The sequence below is a fragment of the Pteropus medius genome, unplaced genomic scaffold (genome assembly GCF_902729225.1).
Source record: "Pteropus medius unplaced genomic scaffold, Ma_sr-lr_union100, whole genome shotgun sequence".
NCBI classification, from domain to species: Eukaryota; Metazoa; Chordata; class Mammalia; order Chiroptera; family Pteropodidae; genus Pteropus; species Pteropus medius.
This window is the reverse complement of record NW_024349799.1, coordinates 12,847,250-12,871,549: the sequence shown is the minus strand read 5'-3', so window position 1 is coordinate 12,871,549 and position 24,300 is coordinate 12,847,250. Positions and strand designations below refer to the sequence as shown.

General features: G+C 43.5%; 2 protein-coding genes across 4 annotated transcripts; both read left to right on the top strand.

Moving 5' to 3' along the window:
• Positions 1-81: 81 nt before the first annotated feature.
• Positions 82-19,448, top strand: SPAG5 (sperm associated antigen 5). Of its 2 annotated transcripts, none has more exons than XM_039886108.1 (24): positions 82-241; positions 443-568; positions 6,535-7,628; positions 7,735-7,918; positions 11,277-11,351; positions 11,599-11,691; positions 11,780-11,914; positions 12,128-12,247; positions 12,372-12,464; positions 12,564-12,677; positions 13,042-13,135; positions 13,292-13,439; positions 13,519-13,621; positions 13,812-13,945; positions 14,172-14,310; positions 16,934-17,045; positions 17,210-17,296; positions 17,559-17,679; positions 17,783-17,894; positions 18,278-18,358; positions 18,517-18,672; positions 18,753-18,827; positions 18,958-19,038; positions 19,252-19,448. In XM_039886108.1, exons 1-24 carry the CDS (start codon positions 119-121, stop codon positions 19,321-19,323), a joined length of 3,672 nt encoding a protein of 1,223 aa, XP_039742042.1. In that variant the 5' UTR covers positions 82-118; the 3' UTR covers positions 19,324-19,448. The 2 variants fall into 2 exon arrangements, with proteins under 2 accessions (XP_039742042.1, XP_039742041.1); XM_039886107.1 differs by having other exon boundaries at positions 17,544-17,679.
• A 141-nt stretch (positions 19,449-19,589) lies between these two features.
• Positions 19,590-23,623, top strand: ALDOC (aldolase, fructose-bisphosphate C). 2 transcript variants are annotated; one of them, XM_039886147.1, is made up of 10 exons: positions 19,590-19,875; positions 20,146-20,226; positions 21,235-21,356; positions 21,443-21,654; positions 21,765-21,819; positions 21,914-22,074; positions 22,188-22,271; positions 22,496-22,670; positions 22,797-22,996; positions 23,122-23,622. In XM_039886147.1, exons 3-10 carry the CDS (start codon positions 21,245-21,247, stop codon positions 23,215-23,217), a joined length of 1,095 nt encoding a protein of 364 aa, XP_039742081.1. In that variant the 5' UTR covers positions 19,590-19,875; positions 20,146-20,226; positions 21,235-21,244; the 3' UTR covers positions 23,218-23,622. The 2 variants fall into 2 exon arrangements, with proteins under 2 accessions (XP_039742081.1, XP_039742080.1); XM_039886146.1 differs by lacking the exon at positions 19,590-19,875 and having other exon boundaries at positions 19,892-20,226; positions 23,122-23,623.
• The last annotated feature ends 677 nt before the right edge of the window (positions 23,624-24,300 follow it).

Genomic DNA, 24,300 nt, shown 5'->3' with positions numbered 1-24,300 from the left:
GGGGGCGGGGCCTGCGATGGCCCCCGCCCACCGTCCTCTGGTCTCGACCCTGGAGTGGATGCGCCAGCCTGACGCACTGAGGCTCCGCAGCCAATCGGGAAACGCGAAGCAGTTTTAAATGAAGACGGCGGGTGAACAAGTAGTCAGCTTTTGGGTCTGCCAGGTGGTCGTCGTACGTTCTATGTTGAAGATGTGGCGGGTGAAAAAAGTGAACCTTAGCCTGTCGCTTTCGCCCCAGCCGGTGAGTGGGAGAGCTTCAGGGAAAGAGACGGCTGGATCGAGCCTGGGGGCGGTGGGCGTGTGGGGTGTTTTGCTGGCCCTGACGCATCGGCGCTACTGGGGTAGGTGCCTCTTATTGCCCTTTGAGCTTCTTAAGGCGGGAGGAAAAGGGTGGGGGCTGGTAGAGCCCAGGCTTCCTCACACTGTTTTCTTTCATTCTCAGGGAAAACCAGCTATAAGAACTCCTCTCCGAGAACTTAACTTGCACCCCGGAGCCCTCACCAGCTCTGGAAAAGGGCCCCCGATGGGCCACTCGCTGACCCCATCACTGTGCAAACTGGAGCTGCAGGTGAGATTTGCCTGACCAGCTTCTCGACTGGGCTCTTTGCCAAAGCCGAGAGCTCAGAGGAACAGAGGGCCAGAGCTGGAACGTAATTAATAATGTTAATGAAGTCTTCTACCTCAGTGACATCCGTTTACAGCTATTCAGGCCATCAGAGAGGTGCCCTAGCGTGGTTAAAGGAAATCCACTGAGAACCTAGGTCTCTATTTTACTGTTAGATTTTTATCACCTCTTTCCCCATTCAATCTTTACCAAACTACAGAGAAATACTATCACTTTGGTTAGTAGTCTCTCTCTACCATGGGCTCACTTACGCAAAGGTCAGACAGCTGCTAGAATTGAGGCAATATCTATCCATTCTATTATTTTCTCTTTCTAATAATGAGAACCATGTAGTTTACCATATTTTCCCTCTTGCTCTGGTTTCTAGAAAGCTCAGGGTCAAATCTCATCATCAGGTATAGCTACTGTTACTCCTTGAAATAGGAAGATTTGCTTCTTTTTTCTTTTTTGATCATGATTTTGTATTTCATTAACCTGAACAATTGACCTATGGATCTGTCTACCTGTTCATTTTCATGCAGTCTGAATTATTTTTGGAAGGAGATAGGATATAAATAAAGTAGGTTAGAGGAGGAAAGGAGAATATGTAAAAACAGATGATAGTCTGAGTAACAATGTATGAAGGTAGCAGATTTTCTTTAAAAGAAATCTAACACCTACTGTCCAATAGAATTTTCTGGGATGATGGAAATGTCTGATTATCTCTGCAGTGCGATTTGGTAGCTATTAGTTAGGTGGCTGTTGAGCACTTGAAAGGTGGCTAACATGACTGAGGAACTAAGTTTTTAGTTGTATTTAATTTTAATTTAAATGATGACGTGTGGATAGTGGTTACCATATTAGACAGTACAGCTTAGGTAGGAAAGAAATAAGTACTAAGTGGGAACTGATTTTCATAGAGCTTATAGAATTTAACCATAGCCATTTAAAAATCATAGTGGGAATTTAAGACTCTCTACCCCCTTAACTAGAGGGCTTGCTACCTCCTGATATAGTTAGAAAAGAGTTTTTTTGCTTTTTACAATTTTGGTTATTTATATAAAAGATGTTTATTGTTTGAAATATTTGAAAAATATATAAATAATAAGAAAGAAAATATGATTGTTATCTTCAATAACTATCATATTTAAAAATTCTTCCTTGCATCTCTTTATGTGTGACTATCTATTTGTATGTGTTTATATATGCACACATCCATATTTTATCAAGGCAATTTTTCCCCTTTCCTTTCCCTCTCTCTCTTTCCTTAGCTTCACTTTTTTTAGCTTCACTCTCTAATTTGCCCTTCCTCTGGAATTAATCTCACTCACACAAGCCCTGCTCTTCCCAATTCATTTTAATATCCTGATGTGTACCTTTCCATTTTTTTCTCTGTGTTCTTAATAATATGCAAACATACAAAATTATTTCATTGCTCGATCCCAATATACAGTCAATTCTCATTATTTGTAGTAGTTATGTCCTATAAAGTCTCTGTGAATACTTAATTAGCAAATACTGGACTACTGCTCCTTGGGGAAATACAGGATTATGGTCCTGCAAGCTTCTGATCAAACATTTTTCATTAGCCAATCAATACATAACCTTATTTTATACATATTTCTGTTTTAAAACACTTTATTTAATATATATTGTTGATTCACTAACATGGAACTCATAGTCAACAGCACTTATGCCTTAATGAAGCTTATCTAATAACATAAGGCACATCCCAGCTTTCTTGCACTTTGGAACACTAGCCAGCACTTCAGCACTATGTTTGGGGGCCATTTAAAATAGGGAGATCACCAACAAAAAGCAAAAAAATGCAACAACAATGGCACTAAACAGATCACAAAAAGGATGATTGTTTACAGTATGACAACTAAAAAAGAAAGCAAAAAAATGTCACCTTGTTCAGCTTCAGCTGGCGGTGCGTGTTTCAGGTGATTCATATTTTTGCTACTCTGCATATCCACAGATGACCAAAAGTGCTGCAAGTATTGATTTTGGGGTTACAAATAAATTTTAGTGAGTAGGCAAATTCACAAATACTGAATCCACAAATAATGAGGATCGACTGTATACATTTCTCTGCATGTTGCTTTTCTCATTTAACAATGTGGTACAAATCCCTCCATGTCAACAAAAAGCACAAAAATGGGAAAATCATGACCCTTACTAGGTGGTGTAGAACTAATCCATAAGATGCTATGGTACACATGAATCATAATTTATTCATAAATGGTCATTTGTGTTTTTATTTTTTTGCTTCTACAAACAATGCTAACTTATAAATATCTTTGTATTAGGTACTGATACTTTTATTTCGACAAGATACAGTTTCAGGAGTAGGATTGTTGGGTTGAAGGGAAGATGTTTTTAATTGTAATAAATTTTGCCAGATTGCTATCTAAAATAGCTATTTCTCCAGCATTATATAAGGATATCCATTTCTGCACATCACCTCCTCCGGTAGTTGTTAGAGATCTTTAAAATTTCAGCCAGTATGATGTGGAATCTTATTGTTACTTTAATTTGCATTTTCCTGACTCCCAGTGAGTGTATCTTTTATATGTGTGTTGGTTATTTGGATTTGCTCTTTTGTGAAGTGTTTATTTATATTATTGGCTCATTTTTCTATTGAATTGTTACTCTTTTTATAAATGTCATTTTATAAGTGTTCTTTGTCTATTATAGTCATCCTTTGTCATGCTTTCTAGCTAGTTTATAATTTTTTTTTGATTTTTATCTTTAATTCAGGGATTATTTAAGAGTGGTTCTTAATTTCCAAGTGCTTAAAAACTTTTTTCTGTCACCTTTTAAATTTATTTTCTTGTATTATGATCAGACTGTAATTTATTTTCTTTATAGCCAAGTATAGGATCAATTTTTCTAAGTGTTCCATGAACATATGATAAAAGCGTATTTACTGTTCAAAGGATATCACATTCTCTTTATTTCCATCAACAGATAGTTAATTACTCTGTCCTTGCATGTTTTTTAGTCTGCCAGATCTGTTGAGTTTTGACAGAGGTGTTTTAAAGTGGTTTTTAAAAAAATTGTGGTAAGATAGACATAACATAAAATCTACTATCTTAACCATTTTTAAATGCACTGTTCAATAGCGTTAACTTTATTCACATTGTTGTGCAGCCATTCTCCAGAACTCTTTCTATCTTATAAATCTGAAACTATACTCATTAAACGACTTTCTATTTCTTCCCTCCCCAATCTCCTGGCAACTACCTTTCTACTTTTTGTCTCTATGAATTTGACTACTCTAGGAAACTCATATGAAAGGAATCATATGATATTTATTATTTTGTGACTGGCTTACTTCACTTAGCATAATGTCTTCAAAATTCATTCATGTTGTAGCATGTGTCAGAATTTCCTTCCTTTTTAAGGCTGAATAATATTCTATTGTATGTATATATACCACATTGTGTTTATCCATTCATCTGTCAATGGACACTTACTTAGGTTGCTTCCACCTTATGGCTATTGTGACTAATGCCACAATGCACATAGGCGTACGAATATCTATTCTGGAGCCTACTTTCAGTTCTTTTGGGTATATACTCAAAAGTGGAATTGCTTGATCATACAGTAATTCTATTTTTTATATTTCGAAGAACTGCCATACTGTTTTTCATAGCAGTTGCACCATATTACATGCCTAGCAGCAGTGTACAAGGGTTCCAATTTCTCCATATTCCCACCAACACTTGTTATTTCAACACGGTAGAAAAGTTTTATTAGAAGGGAAAGTACACTTCCAGATGTGGAAGCGGGCCTGAGCAAGAGAAGCATGGCTCAAAAAGGCGACTATTTTTTTTTAATAGTGGCCATCCTAATGGGTGTGAGAAGTTGTCTCATTATATTTTCTATTTGCATTTCCTTAAAGATTATGATGTTGAGCATCTTTTCATGTGCTTATTGGTCATTTGTATATTTTCTTTGGAGAAATATCTATTCAAGTAGTTTGCCTATTTTTAAGTTGGGTTATTTTGTTGTTGTTGAGTTGTAGGAGTTCTTTATATATTCATAAAACTTTATCAGTTTTATGATTTGCAAATATTTTGTCCTAAAGAGATTTTTTTAAAGGAATAAATAGGAGTTGATAAACACTGCAAAGACTTTAAGGTACACTTTTCATCTAAAAGTTTTTGGATTATATATTTAGCTTTTGAATTATTTAGTGTAGACTGATAATTGTTTTTTTATAGTATATATCTTCAATTATGTCTTTTATTATAATAATGCTATAAAGTTACATTCTACCTTGTCTGATATTAATATTGCTGCCTCTGCTCTCTGTTTTCTTTTGTCTGTTGTCTCTTTGCTATCCCCTTTATTTTCTACTTTTCCTTTAGCATTTTGAAAGAAAAACTTCTAAAAATTGATATAAAATACTTGAAAGTACATAACATGCAGCTTAATGAATTTGTATAAAGTACACATCATTGTAACCAATATTCAGGTCAGTAAATAGGACATTGCCAGAATATCAGAAGCTCTTTTTTAGTGCTTGATCGTGTGTTATAAAGTTCCATCCACTACTGTAAATGAGAAATATCATGTAAGTCTGATTCTTTTTTTTTAATAATTGGTCTTTCTACCTAAAGCTTTTAAAATAGTTTAGTCTTCCTTGTAGTTCAGAAATTTTATCTTTTCTTGTATTTTTTCTTGTTAATCCTGCTTGGGACTTGGTGAGCCATTTCAATATGCAAACTCAGGTCTTTCTTTACCTTAGAGAAATTTTCTTTTAATATTTGTTAATCAGTATCTCACCTGTATGTGTTCTCTTTTCTCCTGGAACTTGTTTTAGTTACATGTTAGGTTTATTGCATTTATCTTCCAATTCTTTTAGCTTTTTCTTCAGATTTGCATTTCTTTGTATTTTTATCTCTGCTTTATGATATTTCTTTCATTTGATTGTCCGAGCCAGTAATTCTAGTCTCATCTCTGACCATCTTCTTTCAATTCATTTTACTCTAATTTTTTGTTTAAAAATAATATTTATTATTTCCAGAAAGTCTCTGTGTGTGCGTATGTGTATGTGTGTGTGTTGTATTTGAATCCTTTTATGTAATCATATTTTTTGGTTCAAATTATCGTGTTTTTTCCATCATCTGTATTTTGTTAGGGTTTACCTTTTCTGACTATCTTAGGGTTTGTTCTTTCTCTGGCTACTAGATCCACTTAAGTACATTCATATTTTCCTTTTCTTGTTTATTGAGTTTCAGAACCATCAACCCTATATGCGGTAGAAAGTGCAGTGGTCTTTGTCTCTGTGAAACAGCAGTAGGGACGTTGTGAGTCTCTTATTAGGGCAACAGGAAGAAGTCTTGCCATTCTTCATTCTCTTCTGCTGCAAAGACTAGAGCTCTTTAAGTCTAAGGGGTTGAATGGATTCAACCCATGTATTTAGGATACCCTCAGCTCTTGGAGTCAGGGAGACCAGGGCACTGGCACAGGTTGATGTTGCCTTTTCTCTCTAGGGTCCATGGATCTCTGTAGGCCAAGTGCTCTCTAACTCTGGTTCCCAATAAATCTTGTACCAACTCTAGATTTTGACAGAGCTTGACCTTAGGGACCCCTCCTACCTAAAAGTGGGTTGGAGTTAGCATTGGAAAGAAGTGGGGTTACTTTCAAGCTACTATCCTCTGATTTAGATAAATTATCTCAACCTTGTTTATATTGTAGGCTGGTTCACTTGGAAGAACCCAAAATGGCTTCCCAGCATTTCTTTCCCTGCTGTTGGGTCTTTGTAGCGAGCAACAAGGCTTCGCCAAGTTCTTGCCTATGCAGAAGTAATGAGAACTCTTTCTTTTTCTGAGTTTGGACAGTATCCTACACCCATAATTGTATGTTAGGAACCAGAACTGACTACCTTAGTCAACTACTTTTGTTTCCTTTGGCAGGAATGTACCAACAACTCATCTCTACTGGGTTTTGAAAATCCTAAGATGACAGACTCTCCATCAGAACAGTGCAGCCATCCGTCAAAGCGGTTAGAAGCTTGTCAACATGAATCAGATGAGCAGCCCCTAAATCTGATTCCTCAAACCAACTCTACTCCCAAAACGTCTGAGGAAGCAGTAGACCCACTGGACAACAATGTGATTAAAACTATGATCCTTGTACCCTCCTCCCCAGGAGGACAGCAGCAAGACATTACACTTAAAGCCCATTTAGATACTATGGCAGAAATAAACAGTTTCTCTCTAGATAAGCCTTTGAGGCCAGGAGATCTGCTGAGAAAGGGGGAGACACCCTGCATGGAAGACAGCTTTTCAAGAGTTGTTCCCGCTATGCCTGAGAAACCTACATTTCAGAACCCTCCATCCCATCTCTTAGAGTATCCATCAAATTCCTGTTCTGAGCAACAACTACACTGTTCCAGGGAAAACTTGAGGGACAGTAGTTCTGAGGCTGTGCCTGAGGACTTAGTTGCTTCTGAAACTAATGCCATTTTGCCTTCCTCCATGCTCTGTCTTTGCCCTCCAACTGCCTTAGCAGCAGATTTCCTTGTCAGTCATGTGGACCCAGGGGAGGAAACTGTGGAGCACAGAGCTATAGAGGAAGGAGAAATGAACTTTCCCACACTCACTGAGGAGGCTGAATTGGGAGATCAAGCACGTGTCTTAAATATGGAAGATATTCCATCCTCATGCCTGATCCCAAATCCAGGAGAAATGGAATCCCAGGCAGCTCCATGCCCAGCAGTAGAAGATGCTGGTAGGATTCTGAACTCTGATACAGGGCCTTGGATGTCCCCACTGGCCTGGCTGGAAAAAGGTGTAAATACCTCAGTCATGCTAGAAAATCTCCGCCAGAGCTTATCCTTTCCCTCTGTGCTTCGGGATGCTGCAACTGGCACTACCCCTTTCTCTACTTGCTCAGTAGGGACTTGGTTTACCCCTCCAGTGCCACAGGAAAAGAGTACAAACACATCACAGACAGGCCTAGTAGGCACCAAGGACAATACTTCTGAGAGGGAGCATCTCCTACGGGGGTAAGTGTTCCTATATCCTTGTGTCTCCTGGGCTCCATTAAACTGGACCTGTCACTTCCATCCCTTTCCTTGTCTTTTATTTCCTCATGTTCTCTTCCTGATGTAGCCGTCCTCCAGATCTGACTGCCTTATCTCGACACGACCTGGAAGATAACCTGATGAACTCTCTTGTCATTCTGGAGGTTCTCTCCCACCAGCTGCAGAACTGGAAGAGCCAGCTGACTATTCCTCACCCAGAAGTTCAGGATAGTAGCACACAGACTGACACAACTGACACCTCTCCCAGTGGGGTAAGAAGATGACTCCCGAAGTATAGAGGATCCCAGTGGGCCCTCTTCCTCAGAATTTAAATTGATAAACTGCCAGAGGGCAAAGGAGACTCCTTAACCACAGATTCATCCTTAGAATATGTTGTAAAAGCTGTGGATCTGGAAAATCCCTTAACGCTGTGAGTACTCACTATACCCCTGGGGTACGTCCACACTTTCCAAGGGAATGCAATCAAGGAAACTTCAAAGGAATCAGTTTCTAGATCTTCATTTTCCAAATGTACTCTACTAATTTTTATTCTTTCCTACTTCCCCATTCTCAATCGCCCTTACTCACTTTACTAAAGAAGAACATATTTACTACATATCCTGAATCTTACATTGTCAAGGGATGGCAATCAAATAACAATAGAAAATATTTGTGTGCATGCTGAGAAAGTGAATGACTGCATTGATCATATAACACATAATTTTTGCATGCTTTCAACAAAATTGAAGGAAGACTTTAATTATGTTAGTGGATCATTAAACATTTTTGATGAAAGTTCACTACGAGACTTTTGGCATATATCTCAAAGGAGATCCTGGAATTGGGTGGTAACATGCCCTTCTCTTCTTCCATTCCCACTTATTCCCATTTATGTAAAGATTTCTCGGTGCTTAAATCTAGAAAGATGGAAAATAGGCATAGAATTTTTGCTGAACCATGTCTTTTTGTAAGAATTATAGTAATCCACAGATACATGAACTAATAAGGGAAGGGGAGCTCCTCCATCAATTTCATTAATAAATGATTATCAATGAAATTTTACTAGGTATTTTTGTGGTTTTATTAAAATTATAATATTATTACAATGATTAGTATACAACTGATGAAAATATTTCTCCATCCAAAAGAAAGTTCGTTTCACTTAAAAGCTTATGGTCAGAGAAATTTAAAAGAAATTTAAATTTAGATGAACTTTTGTTGTGGCAGATATATTGATTAATAACACACTTTAAAGTAGAAAAATATATTACATTATGATAAAATTCTGAGACGAGTAAAAATATAAGTTCAAGGGGAAAGAGAGATGATATAAAATTTCTGACCGTTAAAGAAGAGCTCGTTCATGTATTTTTTAAAGATATAAAATAGATATTAAATCATTATGGTGTATGTAGTATTTATACCATTGGATATAGTTGAGTGGTTTAACAGTTTTATTTTAAACTGTCAATATTTATAAAATGGTGGGAATTACAGTCATTGTAACAATTTAAACTTAAGGATACTCAGTCTTTCAAAATTATTGTAGCAGATATGAGAGGAAAACAGTTTAAAGACCAATGTCCTAGAGGACTCCAGCTGTGATAACAAAGGCTGAGAAAGGAAGGGAATGGTGTTTGGGGAAGGAATTGAGAGCCTCAGTATTGCGGCTGTTGAGGTTAATAGGTGGCTGCTGCTGAGAAAAGATGTTCTCTAAATGCCCAAAGACCTCCTTTGGGTTGACAATATCCTCAAATAATGATTTTACCTTTTGCCCAAATCCTGGAAACCATAGTCTCATCATTCCTCTAGCTTCTCAATTTCTCTCCTGTGTTTTCTTATTTTTGTATCCTTTCCTCTTGTCCTTGACCTCATTCTCCAGCCCTGAGTCGGTCTTGTACCTCTTTCCTTGAAGCTTGCCAAATCCCTTGGAGGCCACTGAAGCAGAACCAAAGAGGGGAAATGACAGCACCTTCAGCCATTCCCCATCACAGTGCCATGCCCTTGCCGCTTGGATGCCTCCTTCACACTAATCTCATCACCTGCCTGACTGCCCAGCTCTGAACAATGTGTGTGCCTTGTCCAGGGCTCATGGGGTGCTCCGTGCTTTACTGCACGATGCAGTAGGGAATGATGACTGTTTTGCTGGGGAAGGGAGTGATGAACTCCAAGAGATCTGCCTCCTCAAATCCAGGCTGCTGTATCATCGTGACTCAGCAGTGCTGCTCCCGCGGTTGTTTTTTTCCCAGATGAGGGCTGCCTTTCAGCAGTCAAGAAGGCTCCCCACTTTTCTCCCAGAACTTTAAAATCTTTCCATAGCTCTGCTGCCTTTGAGATCATATGTATCTATATAGCACACTAAGATTTTTGTCTGCCCCAAGATAATGAATGGTAGGAGAATAAGAAAATAAAAATGACTAATAAATATTTGAGAATGTTACTGGTAATCAGAGAAATGCCAATTGAAACAATGAGATGTTATGTTCTTCTGACAAAATAGCAAAGAATAAAATAGATCATGCTGGTAAGCATTTTCTTATTGTCAATAAGATATAAGTTAGTTCAACCTTTTTTAAGGCAGTTTAAGTAAGACCCTTAAAGCAGTTCAAACTTTTGACCCAGTAACTCCACTTCTAGGGATATATTCTAAGGGGGGCGGGGGAGTTATGCATAAACATGGTAACTTTAAAAAAAAAATGAAAAAATAAAATAATAGTATGTCCATAAGATGGGATATTCTGCAGTCATTTAAAAGTATGTTTATAAAGATTTTAATAACATGGGAAAATAAGTTTAACGTAAGTTCAAGGTTTTTAAAGAAAGGAAATCAGAATTCAGATAACCTCTGAGAGGCTTAGAGGTGAGGTAAAATATCAGCAGTTAAATATGTGTGTTATTTCACTTTAATAGGTCCCTCTATTAACAGATGTCCCAGTTTCAAGCTCTTCCAATGAGGAGAGTAAATATGAATTCAGGGCTAAATAACATTAGTATAATAAAATTAAGTAACAAAAACAGGACCTCACATTTATGTATATATTATAACCTAAATTGTGATTTTTCTTAGGCATTACTGTCTTTCATCAAATCTAAGATACTGTCAATATTAAGATGCGTCCCAATTCAGTGGTGTTAAAATGTAAAAAGATAATCATCTTAGAATTTACTGAATATGGCAAATCCCTCTAGTAAGGAAATCTGTGGTGTGGAAGTATATTGAAATGTCTTGGGGCAGGTGCTATACTGTTGGTTAAGAATCACTGTTCTAGGTAGTGAAATCAGTAATTTCTTTTTCTATTTCATTCATTTCTGTATTTCTAAAATTTTACAATAAGCACATATCCTTATAATTTAAAAAAAGTATTTTTAAAAGGAAATTTTTATCTACCTCTGGATTTTTTTTTCTGACTTGGCTTCATTGAGCTGTGAGCCTTGCTCCTGTTTTTTTTTTTTTTTTTTTTTGACTTTTTTTTAATCCCCTGCCCCCCTTCCTCTCCTGACCTACGGATGTTGGCCTTGCTCCTGTTTTTAATAGGAAAGGCTCCTGTATCTCAGTGGGTGGGAGGGGGAATGAGGTGCCGGTAGTGTGTGCCGCCTATGCAAAAGGAACAACTCTGTTTCTCTGGCTAGATAAGTAAGAAATCTCAGCATCTTCTGGAGAGCCAAGAGGTTGGACAGGCCCTGCTGCAGGCCAGAAATGTCCTGGTAAGTGTTGATTGACCTTATACCATGTCTGGGTCTCTTGTGAAGATCAAGAATAGAGAATCCAAGATGGTTAGCAGATGGTGGTACTCAGCTGTGATAGGGAAGGGAGGTCTCCAAACCTTTGTTAAGAACATCTCTTTTTTATTGGAGCTTGAAATTGGGGTCAGTGGCTTTTTTCCCTAGTATCCCTGCTTATTTCCTGCTTCGTGACTTTATTTACCTAGCCTAACCATCTTTCCTTCTATAGCAATCATGGGCGCTGGTCTCTAAAGAGCTGATATCCTTGCTTCACTTATCTCTGTTGCACCTAGAGGAAGATAAAACTACTGTGAGTCAGGAGGTAAGCAGCATGAAGATGACGGTGGAGGCCTCTGGTGGGACTGAAAGCTGAAAAAATAAAGAAACTGTATCTGATTCTTACTTTGTAGTCTCGGCGTGCAGAAACCTTGATCTCCTGCTGTTTTGATGTGTTGAAGAAATTGAAGGCAAGGCTCCAGAGCCTTAAAGCAGAAAGGGAAGAGGCAAAACACAGAGAGGAAATGGCCCTCAGAGGCAAGGATGCGGTAAGGTGTCAGGCTTTTATTCCTGGATTTGGGAGGTCTCTTCCTCAGGGTTCCTACAGGAAAACAAATTCACTTGAGACACAGATTGGTGGCCTTAGAACTGCCTGCCCTGGTGAATAACAAACTAAACTATGTGTGTGGTAGACAGTTTTGGCTTTTTGTGCTTTTTCCCTCCTCTGCCTACCGTGTCCTCACAATTCCTTCCCTAAACAGGCAGAGACAGTGCTAGAGGCTTTCTGTGCACATGCCAGCCAGCGCATCAGCCAGCTGAAACAGGACCTGGCATGCATGGGGGAATTCAGAGGCCTCTTGAAGGAGACCCAGATGCAACTGGTAATGTTAGGGCATTTCCTTTCCTGAGATCCATGCTGATACACTGGGAAGATGGTCATATACCCCCACTTTGCTTCATCCAGAGGGAAGGGGGGGCCCTCCACAGTTGCTCCTTCTCGTACAGGTAGGCCTTCATACTGAGAAAGAAGAATTGGCTCAGCAGACAGTGAGTCTTATTTCAGTCTTGCAACAGGATTGGATTTCCATGCAACTGGATGTGAGTATTTGGGGCCATCATGCTACTTCACTCACAGCCAGCCCTATTAGGAGCCTTGCCCCAAGAGTGCTCAACTGACCTGCTTGCTTCCCCTGGTAGTATATAACGTGGACGGCTTTGCTGAGCCGGTCTCGACAACTCACAGAGAAACTCACAGCCAAGAGACAGCAGACCCTGCAGGAACGTGATACTGCAATTGAGGAAAAACAGCAGGTACAAATTAGGAGTGGAGACTGCTGAGGCCTGGTTTCCTCCTTCCTCTCTGTAGAAGGTCTTTCTAATGAGTGGTATCACTAGCCTCTTACTCTGGGACCTGTCGTCTTTCTACCCTGTGGGTTTAGAGACCAGTCAGGTCTCTTAACTGTAAGGTGGCCTTAGGTCCAGTTGTCTCCTTTGCCCTTCAGCACCTTCACCTTTTCCTGTTTCTACTTTTTCCTGAGGATCAGCCTTATTGGCTGCAGTGTTGCTGCCCAGGAGCAAAGAGGTTCACTATCTGTCCAGATAGAGGAGCTGGACTAAGTCCTGGGATTCTTGATTCAGGAAAAACTGTGGGAGAAAAACTATTATTTCTTTCTAGGTTTCCAGGGAGCTGGAACGAGTCTCTACCCAGTTAGAGGACTGCAAAGGCCAAATAGGACAATTGGAGTTGGAAAACAGTCGCCTAGCAGCAGGTGTGTGTGCATGCATGCACTCAAGCAGTTGTGCCCTGCTAAGACTTGGGGTGTGGCAGTAGAGCAAGCAAGTGCTCTAGAGCACTTTTAGAGCAGAAGTGTGGGGAGGTTCTGGCTTGGTGATCACATGGTATCATTAGGATACTTTTGGTCTAGATCTCCAGGCTCAACTGCAGATTCTTGCCAGCATGCAGAGTCAGCTAGAAGAGCTACAGAGTCAGCATGCTCACTGTACCCAGGACCTGGCCACGAAGGATGAGTTGCTCTGCCAGCTTACCCAGAGCAATGAAGAGCAGGCTACTCAGTGAGTTCCTATCAAGTTATTGTGGCAGTAGGTGCCCAGGATATAGGACCAGTGGGATCTAATATAAGGTGTCTGGCAGATGGCAAAAGGAAGAGATGGCACTAAAACACATGCAGGCAAAGCTGCAGCAACAACATGCTGTCCTGGCCAAGGAGGTGCAGGACCTGAAGGAGACACTGGAGGTAAGAAATGTGGCTTGAATCTGGGAAGCTGGCAGGAGTGAGACTTCTACCTGATGGTATTCAGGAGAGGTTTCAGACTATGGACTAGTAAAAGCCTCTGTTCCCAGGGCTTTACTATTTCCCACTTAGGTTCATCTTTTCCCCCTCCCTTTCTTGCTCCTTCCCTTTCTTCCTTCTCCTGTCTCTCCAGTTTGCAGACCAAGAGAATCAGGTTGCTCACCTGGAGCTGGGCCAGGTTGAGTGTCAGTTGAAAACCACACTGGAAGTGCTCCGGGAGCGCAGCTTGCAGTGTGAGGACCTCAGGGACACCGTAGAGAATCTGAAGTAAGATCTCTACCTTTCCGTGCATCCCCTCTAAGTGCTAAGCTTTCCCAGGAACACTTCTAGAAGCTAAAGTCTCCAAGGAGGGTATTGTGACAGAGTCCAAGAGCCTTTTGTTTCCCTCTTTAAATGCAGTTCTGTGTAGAGATTCGGGAGAGGTGACTGGGGAGAGGTGTTCAGAGAAGGTCACCTGGTCTTTGCTGTCTTATCTGTTCCTTCCTTATTTCAGGGCTAAACTGGCTAGCACCATAGCAGAGAACCAGAAGAAAGACCTGGAGAAGACACGCCAGTATTCCCAAGAGCTCAGAGGGCTGACTAAGCAACTACAGAGCCTGACCCTCTTTCTACAGACAAAACTAAAGGAGAAGGTGGGATCTCGGGGTTCCTTCTCCTCCCTTTCAATCGTATCTTTGAACTAAGATGGTTTTATTTTTTTTCCTTCTCAATCTGTATACCTCTTATTTCCTTTTGTTGCCTTACTGCACTAGTTAGAACTTTCGCTACAATGTTGAAAAAGAGTGGTGAGAAGGGACAGCCTTGCCTTGTACCTGATCTTGGAGAGAGAGCTTTGAGTTTCTCTCCGTTAAGTATGATGTTAGCTGTAGGGTGGTTTTTGTAGATATTCTTTATCAAGTTGAAGAAGTTTTCCTCTATTTTCCAATTGTATCTTTATTGTATAGAATGGTTTTCCTAAGACACTACTTTTGTTCTATCTCTGTGACCTTCAGTGACTTTCAGTTGCCTACGGAATAACCTCTTTGGCCTATCACTGAAACTTTTCTTCATCTATTTCCTACCTCCCTATTATGAACACTTTACTCCAGCTAGACTGTCTATACACTACACTTGCGTCCCATCTACATTTAAACCCAGACTCGGGCTGTTACCATATCCACCTCTTCTGTCTTCAAACTCGAAATACCTTTTCTTTTCCTATTAAAATACTCCCTAGTTCACCTTCTCTCTGAAATGTTCCCAGATCACATGGACTCATTAATCTCCTACTGTATTCCTCATGAACTTACTCTCCTTTTGTGCTTGTATTGCTTTTCTTTGGATGTCTGGTCTCTTCAACTAGACTGTGTTTAAAGAAATTTAGTCTTACTTCTTCGACTTCTCTACAGTGCACACTAAATGGTCGATATTTTTCAGAATACAGAGTCAATTAGCTTATTCAATAGTTAAAGGTACAACCAAGATGCTGAAGTCTGGAAGTGCTTATGATCTGACCCTCTTCCCCAGTGTGTACTGAGCACAGGAAATGTGAAAGAATCCACAGTCTTACAGGGAAGATACACAGATGTAAACTTGTCATCCTGACATGTGATCATGATAGAGATCTGAATGTATGATCACTGTGGGAGCACAGAGAAAGGAGCATCAGTTCTATCTCTGAGCATTAGGCTCTCTTCTCAAAGCAGGTAATCCTTGGGCAGTCTTAGGCTTAGAAGTTTGTCGGGGGTGGGTATATAGGAAGGCCCACCAAGCAGAGGGAACAGTATATGAAAGCCATAAAGGCACTATGTGTACTTTCTTGTAACGTCAGCCTTGTAACAAGACCTGGGGTAGGTGATGGGACTACAGGTGAACAAGGCAAGGCCCTGCTTATATGGAATGTGGCAAGCTTGGGGACTGAGAAGTAGCACTTTATGATTGGAGTGGAGGGGCTATATGGGGCAAGGATGACAAGGAGACAAAGCTGGAGAAGTAGGCAGGAGGCCAGATTTTGAAGCCTTGAACTAATGACAATTGTAGATAGGGTAGAGAGGAGGGGATGAATTGGATAAATCCAATACATATTTAGGAAGTAGAAGAGAACCTGGTGACCAATTTGGTGTAGGAGTAAGGTGGGAGAGTGAATAATGATTTCTAGATTGCTTCAAAGATGGTGACACTTTCTAGAACTGGAGTTGGCAAACTTTTGCTATAATGTGAAATAAAATCAATATTTTCAGCTTTGTGAGCTATGTGGTCTCTGTTTCAACTATTCGCCTTTGCCTTTGTAGCTCAAGAGCAGCCATAGACAGTATGTAAATGAATGGGTGTGGCTGTATTCTAATAAAACTTTATTTACAAAAATAGGTGGCAGGCCAGATTTGAACCACAGGCTGTAACTTGCTGCCCCCTTCTCTGGGATGATAAATATAAGAGAAACAGATTTTTGGTGGGGTGGGACAGGGAAAATGGTGAGTTCAGCTTTATACCTCCTAAATTTCAGGTGAACTATGGTGCATTCTGGTAGATATTTCACAGGCAGTTGAGCCTCTGGGTCTGGAGATAGGGAAAAATCCAGATGAGAGAGACAGATTGAAGGGTCATCCATGTGGAAGTAGAATTTTTGTGGAGCTTCCCGGGCAAGGCCACCTGGGGAGTGTAAAAAGAGCCAAGGATTAACCAGAAGTAGCCCCACAGTTAAGGAAGGACCTCTGCTTAGAGAGTAGAAATAGCCAGAAAGGTATGAGGCCTGCTTATGAAGGAGAGAGAATCATGTCCCAGAAGCTAAGAAAAGGAAGTTTCTAAAGAACATGGACGTTGATTATCAAATAGGTTAGATAAAGTTAAGAGGTGAAAAGTGTTCATTGCATTTGAAAGTAAGGATGGTATTGGTGAACCAAATAACAAGAATTTTGGTGAACTGATGGGACAGAAGTCTGAGGATAGTGGGCTATGGAGTCAATGGATGGTGAGAATTTTAGGCAAGAAGTGTAGGTTTTCTTTCTTTCTTTCTTTTTTCTCCTTTTTTAATGGAAGGGAAAGAAAAGGTAACTAAAGGGAATTTAAGGTAAGAAGTTTTTTTTGTTTATTTTTTTGTTTTTAATTGTTGAGAGAGCATTAAGTTCAGGGAAGGGAGCTAATGGAGAAGTTGAAGATAGAGAAGAAAGGTAAGAGATAGAACAGCATTCCAGAGGACATGGCTGGTAAGTACCTGGGTGTTCAGGGAAATCACTAATTCTGAAAAGCAGCTGATGTTTTTTATTCATTTGCCCTTAGGCTGAACCAGAGACCCTCCTGAAAAGCACAGCCTGTGCTCCTGCCCAGGAACACCCTCTATCCACAGATAGCACCTTCTTGGGAAGCATCTCGACAGCAGTGGCAGACAAAGGTTAAAGGCCCTGGAATATAGGGGTGGGAAAATTGTGACCCTGTTGATATCTTCAGCTGTTAAAGATACTCACCCACACACCTCTCTCTCCGTGGTTTCCATTATGGCAGACCCGTGACTGGGTCACCGAAGGGGTCCTCTACCATAATTGGTTTTTGTTTCAGAGCCAGAATCACCTCCCATGTCCTTGCTTGGAAGTGACAAGAGTGCTTTCACCCGAGTAGCATCAATGGCTTCCCTTCAGCCTACAGGTTAGGATGGGCTCCAGGGATCCCGCCTCATTTCTAGATCAGGTAGTGAGGATAAAGACTAAAACAGTGAGAAGTGCTTTGCTCTAAAAACCTAAATTCTACTTGGGCTCATTATATTTCTGCCTTTCGGGACCTGTAATGTTCCAGACATTCAAATCCTGTGGGCGGGGAACATGGATAAGAGTTGTGGAAATGATGGCTACACAACTCCTTCCTTCCAGATCTGAAGGGCTCTATCTCTATCTAGGACTTTCTCTTTCAGAGATCCCAGATATGGAGAAGAGCCTGGCAGAAATGAGTACTATCACTCTGGAGCTTCAGAGCCTGTGTTCCTTGTTGCAAGGGTCTAAAGAAGAAGCCGTCAGGAGTATGCAACAAAAGATGTGAGTGGAGTACAGTTCTGGTGAGAGAGGTCAGCCCCTTATATCAAGGGCCCAGCCAGTCCCTGAGAGGACAGGAATAATGCTGAATTCTTCTTTCTCCTAGTTGTGATCTGCAGGCTAGGCTGCAGGCCCAGGAAGAACAGCATCAGGAAGCCCTGAAGGCAAAGGAAGCAGACATAGAGAAGCTGAACCAGGCCTTGTGCTTGCGCTACAAGGTGAAGGAGGGGCCTAGAAGTGGGACAGTGAAAAACTGGGGCAGCTATACTGGCCCACTGGGAGCCACTGTCTCTCCAGGAATCTGGGTGGTGGGGATTTTCCAACTACTGCCCTAGTTTCACCCTTCCTAGGGTCAGACATTTCACATGTTTAGGAATCAGCTATGGGCTGACCCATCTCCCAGGCCAATTGAGAAGTCGGGAACTCTAGCAGAACTCTTAACACTGAAATGTGCCTTGCCTGATGTAGCCCTAGAGGAAATGGAGTGTTATCAATAGGTAGCACCTGGGCTGAGCATGGGTCAGGCACTAAATCCCATTTCCTGGCAAGGGCTGCAAAGAAGCCAGCTCTCTGTGCCTTCTTACCTCCTTTTCCCTCACAGAATGAAAAGGAGCTCCAGGAAGTGATACAGCAACAGAATGAGAAGATTCTAGAACAGATAGACAAGAGTGGCGAGCTCATAGTATGTTCATCATGATGCCTGGCCTTCTACCTTTTGTGTCCTGGTAGCTAGAATCCCAAATATGAGAATTGGATTTCCCGGCCTTGTTTACCACATGAGATAGAAGGATGGAGAGGACCTTTGAGGGCTACTGAATACTTCTCCATTCTCATCCCCAGAGTCTTAGAGAGGAGGTGACCCAGCTTACCCGCTCACTTCGGCGTGCGGAGACAGAGACTAAGGTGCTCCAAGAGACCCTGGCAGGTCAGCTGGACCCCAACTCTCAGCCCATGGTTACTAACTGGATCCAGGAAAAAGTGTGGCTCTCCCAGGAGGTGACTCAGAATTAATAGAGGAGGTAAGCAGCTGGCGGGAATCCTAGACTGCGCTCCTACTGATCTAGATATATTTATAGGTGGACAAACTGAGGGTGATGTTCCTGGAAATGAAAAATGAGAAGGCAAAACTCACAGTCAAGTTCCAGAGCCATGTAAGAATGCCCATTCCATTCTGGGGCCATTTCTCCGTGCCACTAGCAAGTGCTCTGCCATATTTTCCTTGTTCCAGATGCTATGCCATTCTTTTAAGCATAAGACTTATGCAACCTATTTGCTTTCTAGAGAAATATCCTGGAGGAGAATCTTCGGCGTTCTGACAAGGAGTTAAAGAAACTAGACGACATCGTTCAGCACATTTATGAGGTAAAGGAGGGAGTGGATACAACTAAGGCACCTGATATAAGGCCTGGCCCCAGGAGGTACTGATGAGCATAGCTCTGGTTCTCGGCCTGTGCGTGTGTGGTCTGTTCTAACTCACTATTACAGGTTTCTCTGTGGCTTCCATTTTCTGCCCTATAACTCAGTGGTGCTTCCTGGGGTTGTGACCCTGAGCTGCCTTTTCTGCCTCTCTTCCAGACTCTGTTGTCCATCCCAGAGGTCGTGAGGGGTTGCAAGGAGCTTCAAGGATTGCTGGAATTTCTGAGCTAAGAAACTAAAAGCTGGAATCTGTTTCATCTCTTTTTATCTGCAATACTCCCTTACCCCAATACCAGGCCCAATTGGCATAGAGCCGGCTAGGTTTAATGCTATTTAAATAAAGTATATTTAATGTATTTCTTCAGACTCACTGAATCTTGTTTCTTGGGTGAGAGAGGGATGGATAAGATCAGGGGAGAGCTTGGTCCTTCTGCCTGGGCACCCTCTACTACCCCTTCCATTGCATCCAGGGCCAAAGTTGGCTGCCCCTCCTCCCTTTTCTTGCTTCCTCATATATGCTGGGCACTGGACTGCTTGTTCCCTGGCTCATGGCCTGGGGAACAGACAAGGCTTCATTCTCTTAACTTTCTCCATCCCCCTCCTGGGTAGGCACTGGTGAATAAGGGGGTGAGGACAGAGAAACTCAGTTCCTTCCTGACCCTGGACTCCTACACTTTGTTGATACCTCTGTCCTGCCTACCCCACCTGTTGTGACTGTTAAGGTGACTCTCCTTCACCAGACCAGGCTTAATCTCCAACATCAAGCACAGTAACCAGCACATGGTAAAAGCAATTGTACCAGAAATGAGGGCAAGGCCATTTCCTGCCTCTGGGGCCCTGGTGGCATTGCTCCACGAGGTGGGAGGGAGCAGTCCACAGCAGACTCCGAGGTCCTGACAGGGTAGTCACTCCACCATGTTGTCCCGCCTCTTTTGGCGTGGCCTTGTTAGAACACCAGTCCTGCAGAGGGGCGTGGCCAGTGGGCGGGGACTTCTGGCCCCGCCCACTGGGGGGAGTCACGTAGCTCTGCGGCATCCTCAGCCTCATTTACAGGAGCCAGGACTGAAGCCGCAGCTGTTACAGACCTGAACCCAAGCTGTTCCTGTGCTGCCGCTGCTAACTCACTGCGCACAGGTGAGGACCGTGGGCGAGGCGGGAGCTGCTCAGCATCTCCATTTTCTCTCCTTGACTCCCCCTGCCATTCTTGCCCTACTCCCAGGAGCCCTTGGATGTGCCATCTCAGCCGTCTCCTTACATCCTCTCTCTTTTCTGTCCACTCAAAACCCCATGGTTCATCCTCTCCCATAACACCCCTTTTTCTCAGCTCATACCTGGACCTCAGCTTCTCCAATCCCAAATCTTCCTCTGCTGACTGGGTTTTTTTCTTGGAGTCAATCTCTTCCACCAAGACCACCTTAATCTCTGCCTGCTCTCTCTCCTAGGCTAAGTTCCCTCTCCATTTCCCCTCTCTGTCCCCCTGGTTTAGGTCCTTCCCCCTGACTAGTTGCCTGTCTCACTATCACCTCCCTACAAGTCACCTCCTTTCTCCTCCTGCATCTCCTCAGCCTCTCTGTTCATTCCTTTCAAACCTGATCCTCTGCTCCCATATCCTGACTGCAGAGTTATAGACGCCTGTGACAGTTATTTGTGCCACTTCTACTCCCAAGCTGCCCCCTCCTCCCAATATTTTCCTGCAGAAGCTGAAGGAAGAAGGGTGATGCTTCATTTTGCTTCATTCTGAAGCCTTGGAAGTAAATACACTTTACCTAGGGGCCCTGCTGAGGATGAGAAAAGGGAAGTTGGAAAGGTCAGGGGTTATGTCTACCTGAATTCAGTGGAAGATGGATTGGCATCTTCGTTCGGGCAGTAGTTTTAGAAGACCTGTAGCTTCGGGGCTGTTCACCTCCCCACCCCCACCCTGCATCTTTCTATGGGACTGGGAAGGATGCCCAGCAGGGACAAAAGGAGATGTGGGAACTGGGGCCCTAAGCCTAATGGCCAGGACCCATGCCAAGGACTGCTGCCCTGTTCCCAGCCCCATGCTTGTTGGGGGTGGGGAGGTTATTTGGCCCATATGGCCAGGAGAGGAAGCAGAGGATGTAGTGAGTAGGGTCCAGCTTTTATATCTTGTCTCTTCCACAGAGCTGTCACTATGCCCCATTCATACTCAGCCCTTTCTGCTGAGCAGAAAAAGGAGTTGTCTGACATTGCCCTCCGGATTGTGGCCCCAGGCAAAGGCATTCTGGCTGCAGATGAGTCTGTAGGTATGTAGAGGCCTGTGGCTGGGTAGGGTAGAGGTGGCTAGGAAGCCCTGGGGATGACCTTGTCAACCCTCTTTGTTTCCTTTCAGGCAGCATGGCCAAACGGCTGAGCCAAATTGGGGTGGAGAACACAGAGGAGAACCGCCGTTTGTACCGTCAGGTCCTGTTCACTGCTGATGACCGTGTGAAGAAGTGTATTGGAGGTGTCATCTTCTTCCATGAGACACTCTATCAGAAAGATGATAATGGTGTTCCCTTTGTCCGTACCATCCAGGATAAAGGCATTGTCGTTGGCATCAAGGTGCAGCCACTGGCCCCGGGTTGCTGAGCATGGAAATAGCTGTGTGTGTGTGAGGGGTGGAAGGGAGAATCCTGCCTGGGTTCAGCCCTCTGCCTGTGTTTCCCCTACAGGTTGACAAGGGTGTAGTGCCTCTAGCCGGGACTGATGGAGAAACCACCACTCAAGGTACAGGATGGATAGGCTTTAGGATCACAGGGTTGGAGGGTGGTTGATGTTGGCAAAGAGGGGCAGAGTGATGCGACTGGCACTATGCCTGCAGGGCTGGATGGGCTCTCAGAACGCTGTGCCCAGTATAAGAAGGATGGCGCTGACTTCGCCAAGTGGCGCTGTGTGTTGAAAATCAGCGAGCGCACGCCCTCAGCACTTGCCATTCTGGAGAATGCCAATGTGCTGGCCCGCTATGCCAGCATCTGCCAGCAGGTATGTGGCTATGTGTGTGAGGGGGGCAGATGGGTGCCCTGTGCCTGGTGGGGAGAAGAATTTCTCTCATCCTGCCTACTGCCCCTCCCAAGCTACTTTGCTCTTACTTGCAGAATGGCATTGTACCTATTGTGGAACCTGAAATCCTGCCTGATGGAGACCATGACCTCAAACGTTGCCAGTATGTTACGGAGAAGGTGAGTCCACACTCGGGCAGACACATACCACAAGGATAGCCTGACGGGAACTTGTTCGCCATGGACAGATGCGGGCATTTTCCGCAAGCACTCTTTTACTTGATCCTAGAACAGACCTGTGAGTCTGAGCCTATACTGACCTTCACAGTCATGCCCACCCACCTTAGACAGGGAGCATAAGTGGCAAGGACCCCAAACCTTAGTAAACCTTCTCTGATCCCCAGGTCCTGGCTGCTGTGTACAAGGCCCTGAGTGACCATCATGTGTACCTGGAGGGGACTCTGCTCAAGCCCAACATGGTGACTCCTGGCCATGCCTGTCCCATTAAGTATAGTCCAGAAGAGGTTGCCATGGCAACTGTCACTGCCCTGCGTCGCACTGTGCCCCCAGCTGTCCCAGGTACCACCCTGCTTTCTAACCTCCTATCCTCAAGACTCATCCTCATGTTCTTGTGGTCTTCAGGGATCCCTTACCCTGGAAAAATAGAAAGTGACTAATCAGTTTGTCTTTTTTTGTCTTCCCTAGGAGTGACCTTCTTGTCTGGGGGTCAGAGTGAAGAAGAGGCATCACTCAACCTTAATGCTATCAACCGTTGCCCACTTCCCCGACCCTGGGCCCTCACCTTCTCCTATGGGCGTGCCCTGCAGGCCTCTGCACTCAATGCCTGGCGAGGGCAGCGGGACAATGCTGAGGCTGCCACTGAGGAGTTCATCAAGCGGGCTGAGGTTGGGAGCTAGGGATGGTGGTTGGAGGTGGTGGTGTGCAGCTAGGCAGGGGTCAGAGGCTACAGCCTTTGGCGCCTGTGGGCTGGCTCAGCCTGCTTACACCCTCCCCTCCTCTACTTTTGCAGGTGAATGGGCTTGCAGCCCAGGGCAAGTATGAAGGCAGTGGAGAAGATGGTGGGGCGGCAGCACAGTCCCTCTACGTTGCCAACCATGCCTACTGAGTACCCACTCCGTACCAGAGCCCTTGGCCCCGCCACCTGCACCCAATTTTGCTTGTAGTTATGGCCAGGGCCGAATAGCCATGCAGAGCAAAGAAGCGTCCATCCAGCACTGAGTCACCTTCCTTTTTTGTCCTCCTCTCCCCTCTCCCATTGTTGCACCTGGGACCTTTGGATAGGAGGATAGAAAGCCCCTCATGGCTGAGGGCTGGAGAACTTGCTAGAAGTCAGAGCAGGATGCCTAGGTCTCCACTGCCTCTGCCAGCTCCCACAATTTCTCCATGATGGGGTAGCTGCTTCTTGGGCTTTCCTTGTCTGCTCTCTCTCTTAGGATTAGAGGGTAGAACACAAGACACCTGACTTATGCCTTAGGTACATAGCAAATAGCAAATAAATGGTAGCAAAACACGCTACTGTGTCTGTCTATTTTATACATCAATTTTCCATCTCCTAATTTCTGATCTCTGATGACTCTGTCTCTGGGCCCCCTGACTTGGAGGTGAAGAGAGGATGGGTTTTGAGTTTCATTGGGCTTCAAGTCTATGGGGGAGGAGCATGCCCAGTAACCATTTCTAGATCAGGCCCTGCCTGTTATGTCCAAGGCTGGAGCATGGCAGTATGGAGGGCTGCAAGTCTCTTAGGAACTGCTACTTAAGAGGCACTAGGCTGCAGCTGTAGCAGGATGAAGTGATGCAAGACCTGAGCAATCCTGAAGGCAGCTTCTGTGCAAGGCCCAAAACTGGGGTAGAAGGGGATGGGAGTCTCTCACTTCTCAGCTGTGTTGAGCCTTGCCAGGGCTTGACACATTCTGCTAGGGGGAGCCACTGCAAGAGGAGCACCTGAGCTCCTGCCCAACCAGGAAGAACTCCAAGGCTTGGGACTGCCAGACTGAGCAGAGTATCTAAGAGGTTGCCAAGGGCTATTGCCCACTCCCATGTGGGGCAGATGGGGGCACAGAGGGGGCCGATATGAGAGTCTGGGGAAGGGCAGACCTGGTGAGGTCTCGTGATGAACTTTGACCACTTGGCTAGAGGGGCGTATGGGTAGGGTGAGCATCTGGTCTGTCTGATCAGATAAAAAGATGAG

What these genes read in the sequence shown, in the direction of transcription:
- SPAG5 (XM_039886107.1), top strand. Translation starts at nt 119, where the DNA reads ATGAAGACGGCGGGTGAACAAGTAGTCAGCTTTTGGGTCTGCCAGGTG. An exon ending in CCCTCAGAGGCAAGGATGCG is followed by an intron (nt 11,915 to 12,127) that starts GTAAGGTGTCAG and finishes TTCCCTAAACAG; the next exon opens with GCAGAGACAGTGCTAGAGGC. An exon ending in GACAGCAGTGGCAGACAAAG is followed by an intron (nt 17,046 to 17,209) that starts GTTAAAGGCCCT and finishes TTTTTGTTTCAG; the next exon opens with AGCCAGAATCACCTCCCATG.
- ALDOC (XM_039886146.1), top strand. Translation starts at nt 21,245, where the DNA reads ATGCCCCATTCATACTCAGCCCTTTCTGCTGAGCAGAAAAAGGAGTTG. An exon ending in GGCTGCAGATGAGTCTGTAG is followed by an intron (nt 21,357 to 21,442) that starts GTATGTAGAGGC and finishes GTTTCCTTTCAG; the next exon opens with GCAGCATGGCCAAACGGCTG. An exon ending in GCATTGTCGTTGGCATCAAG is followed by an intron (nt 21,655 to 21,764) that starts GTGCAGCCACTG and finishes TTTCCCCTACAG; the next exon opens with GTTGACAAGGGTGTAGTGCC.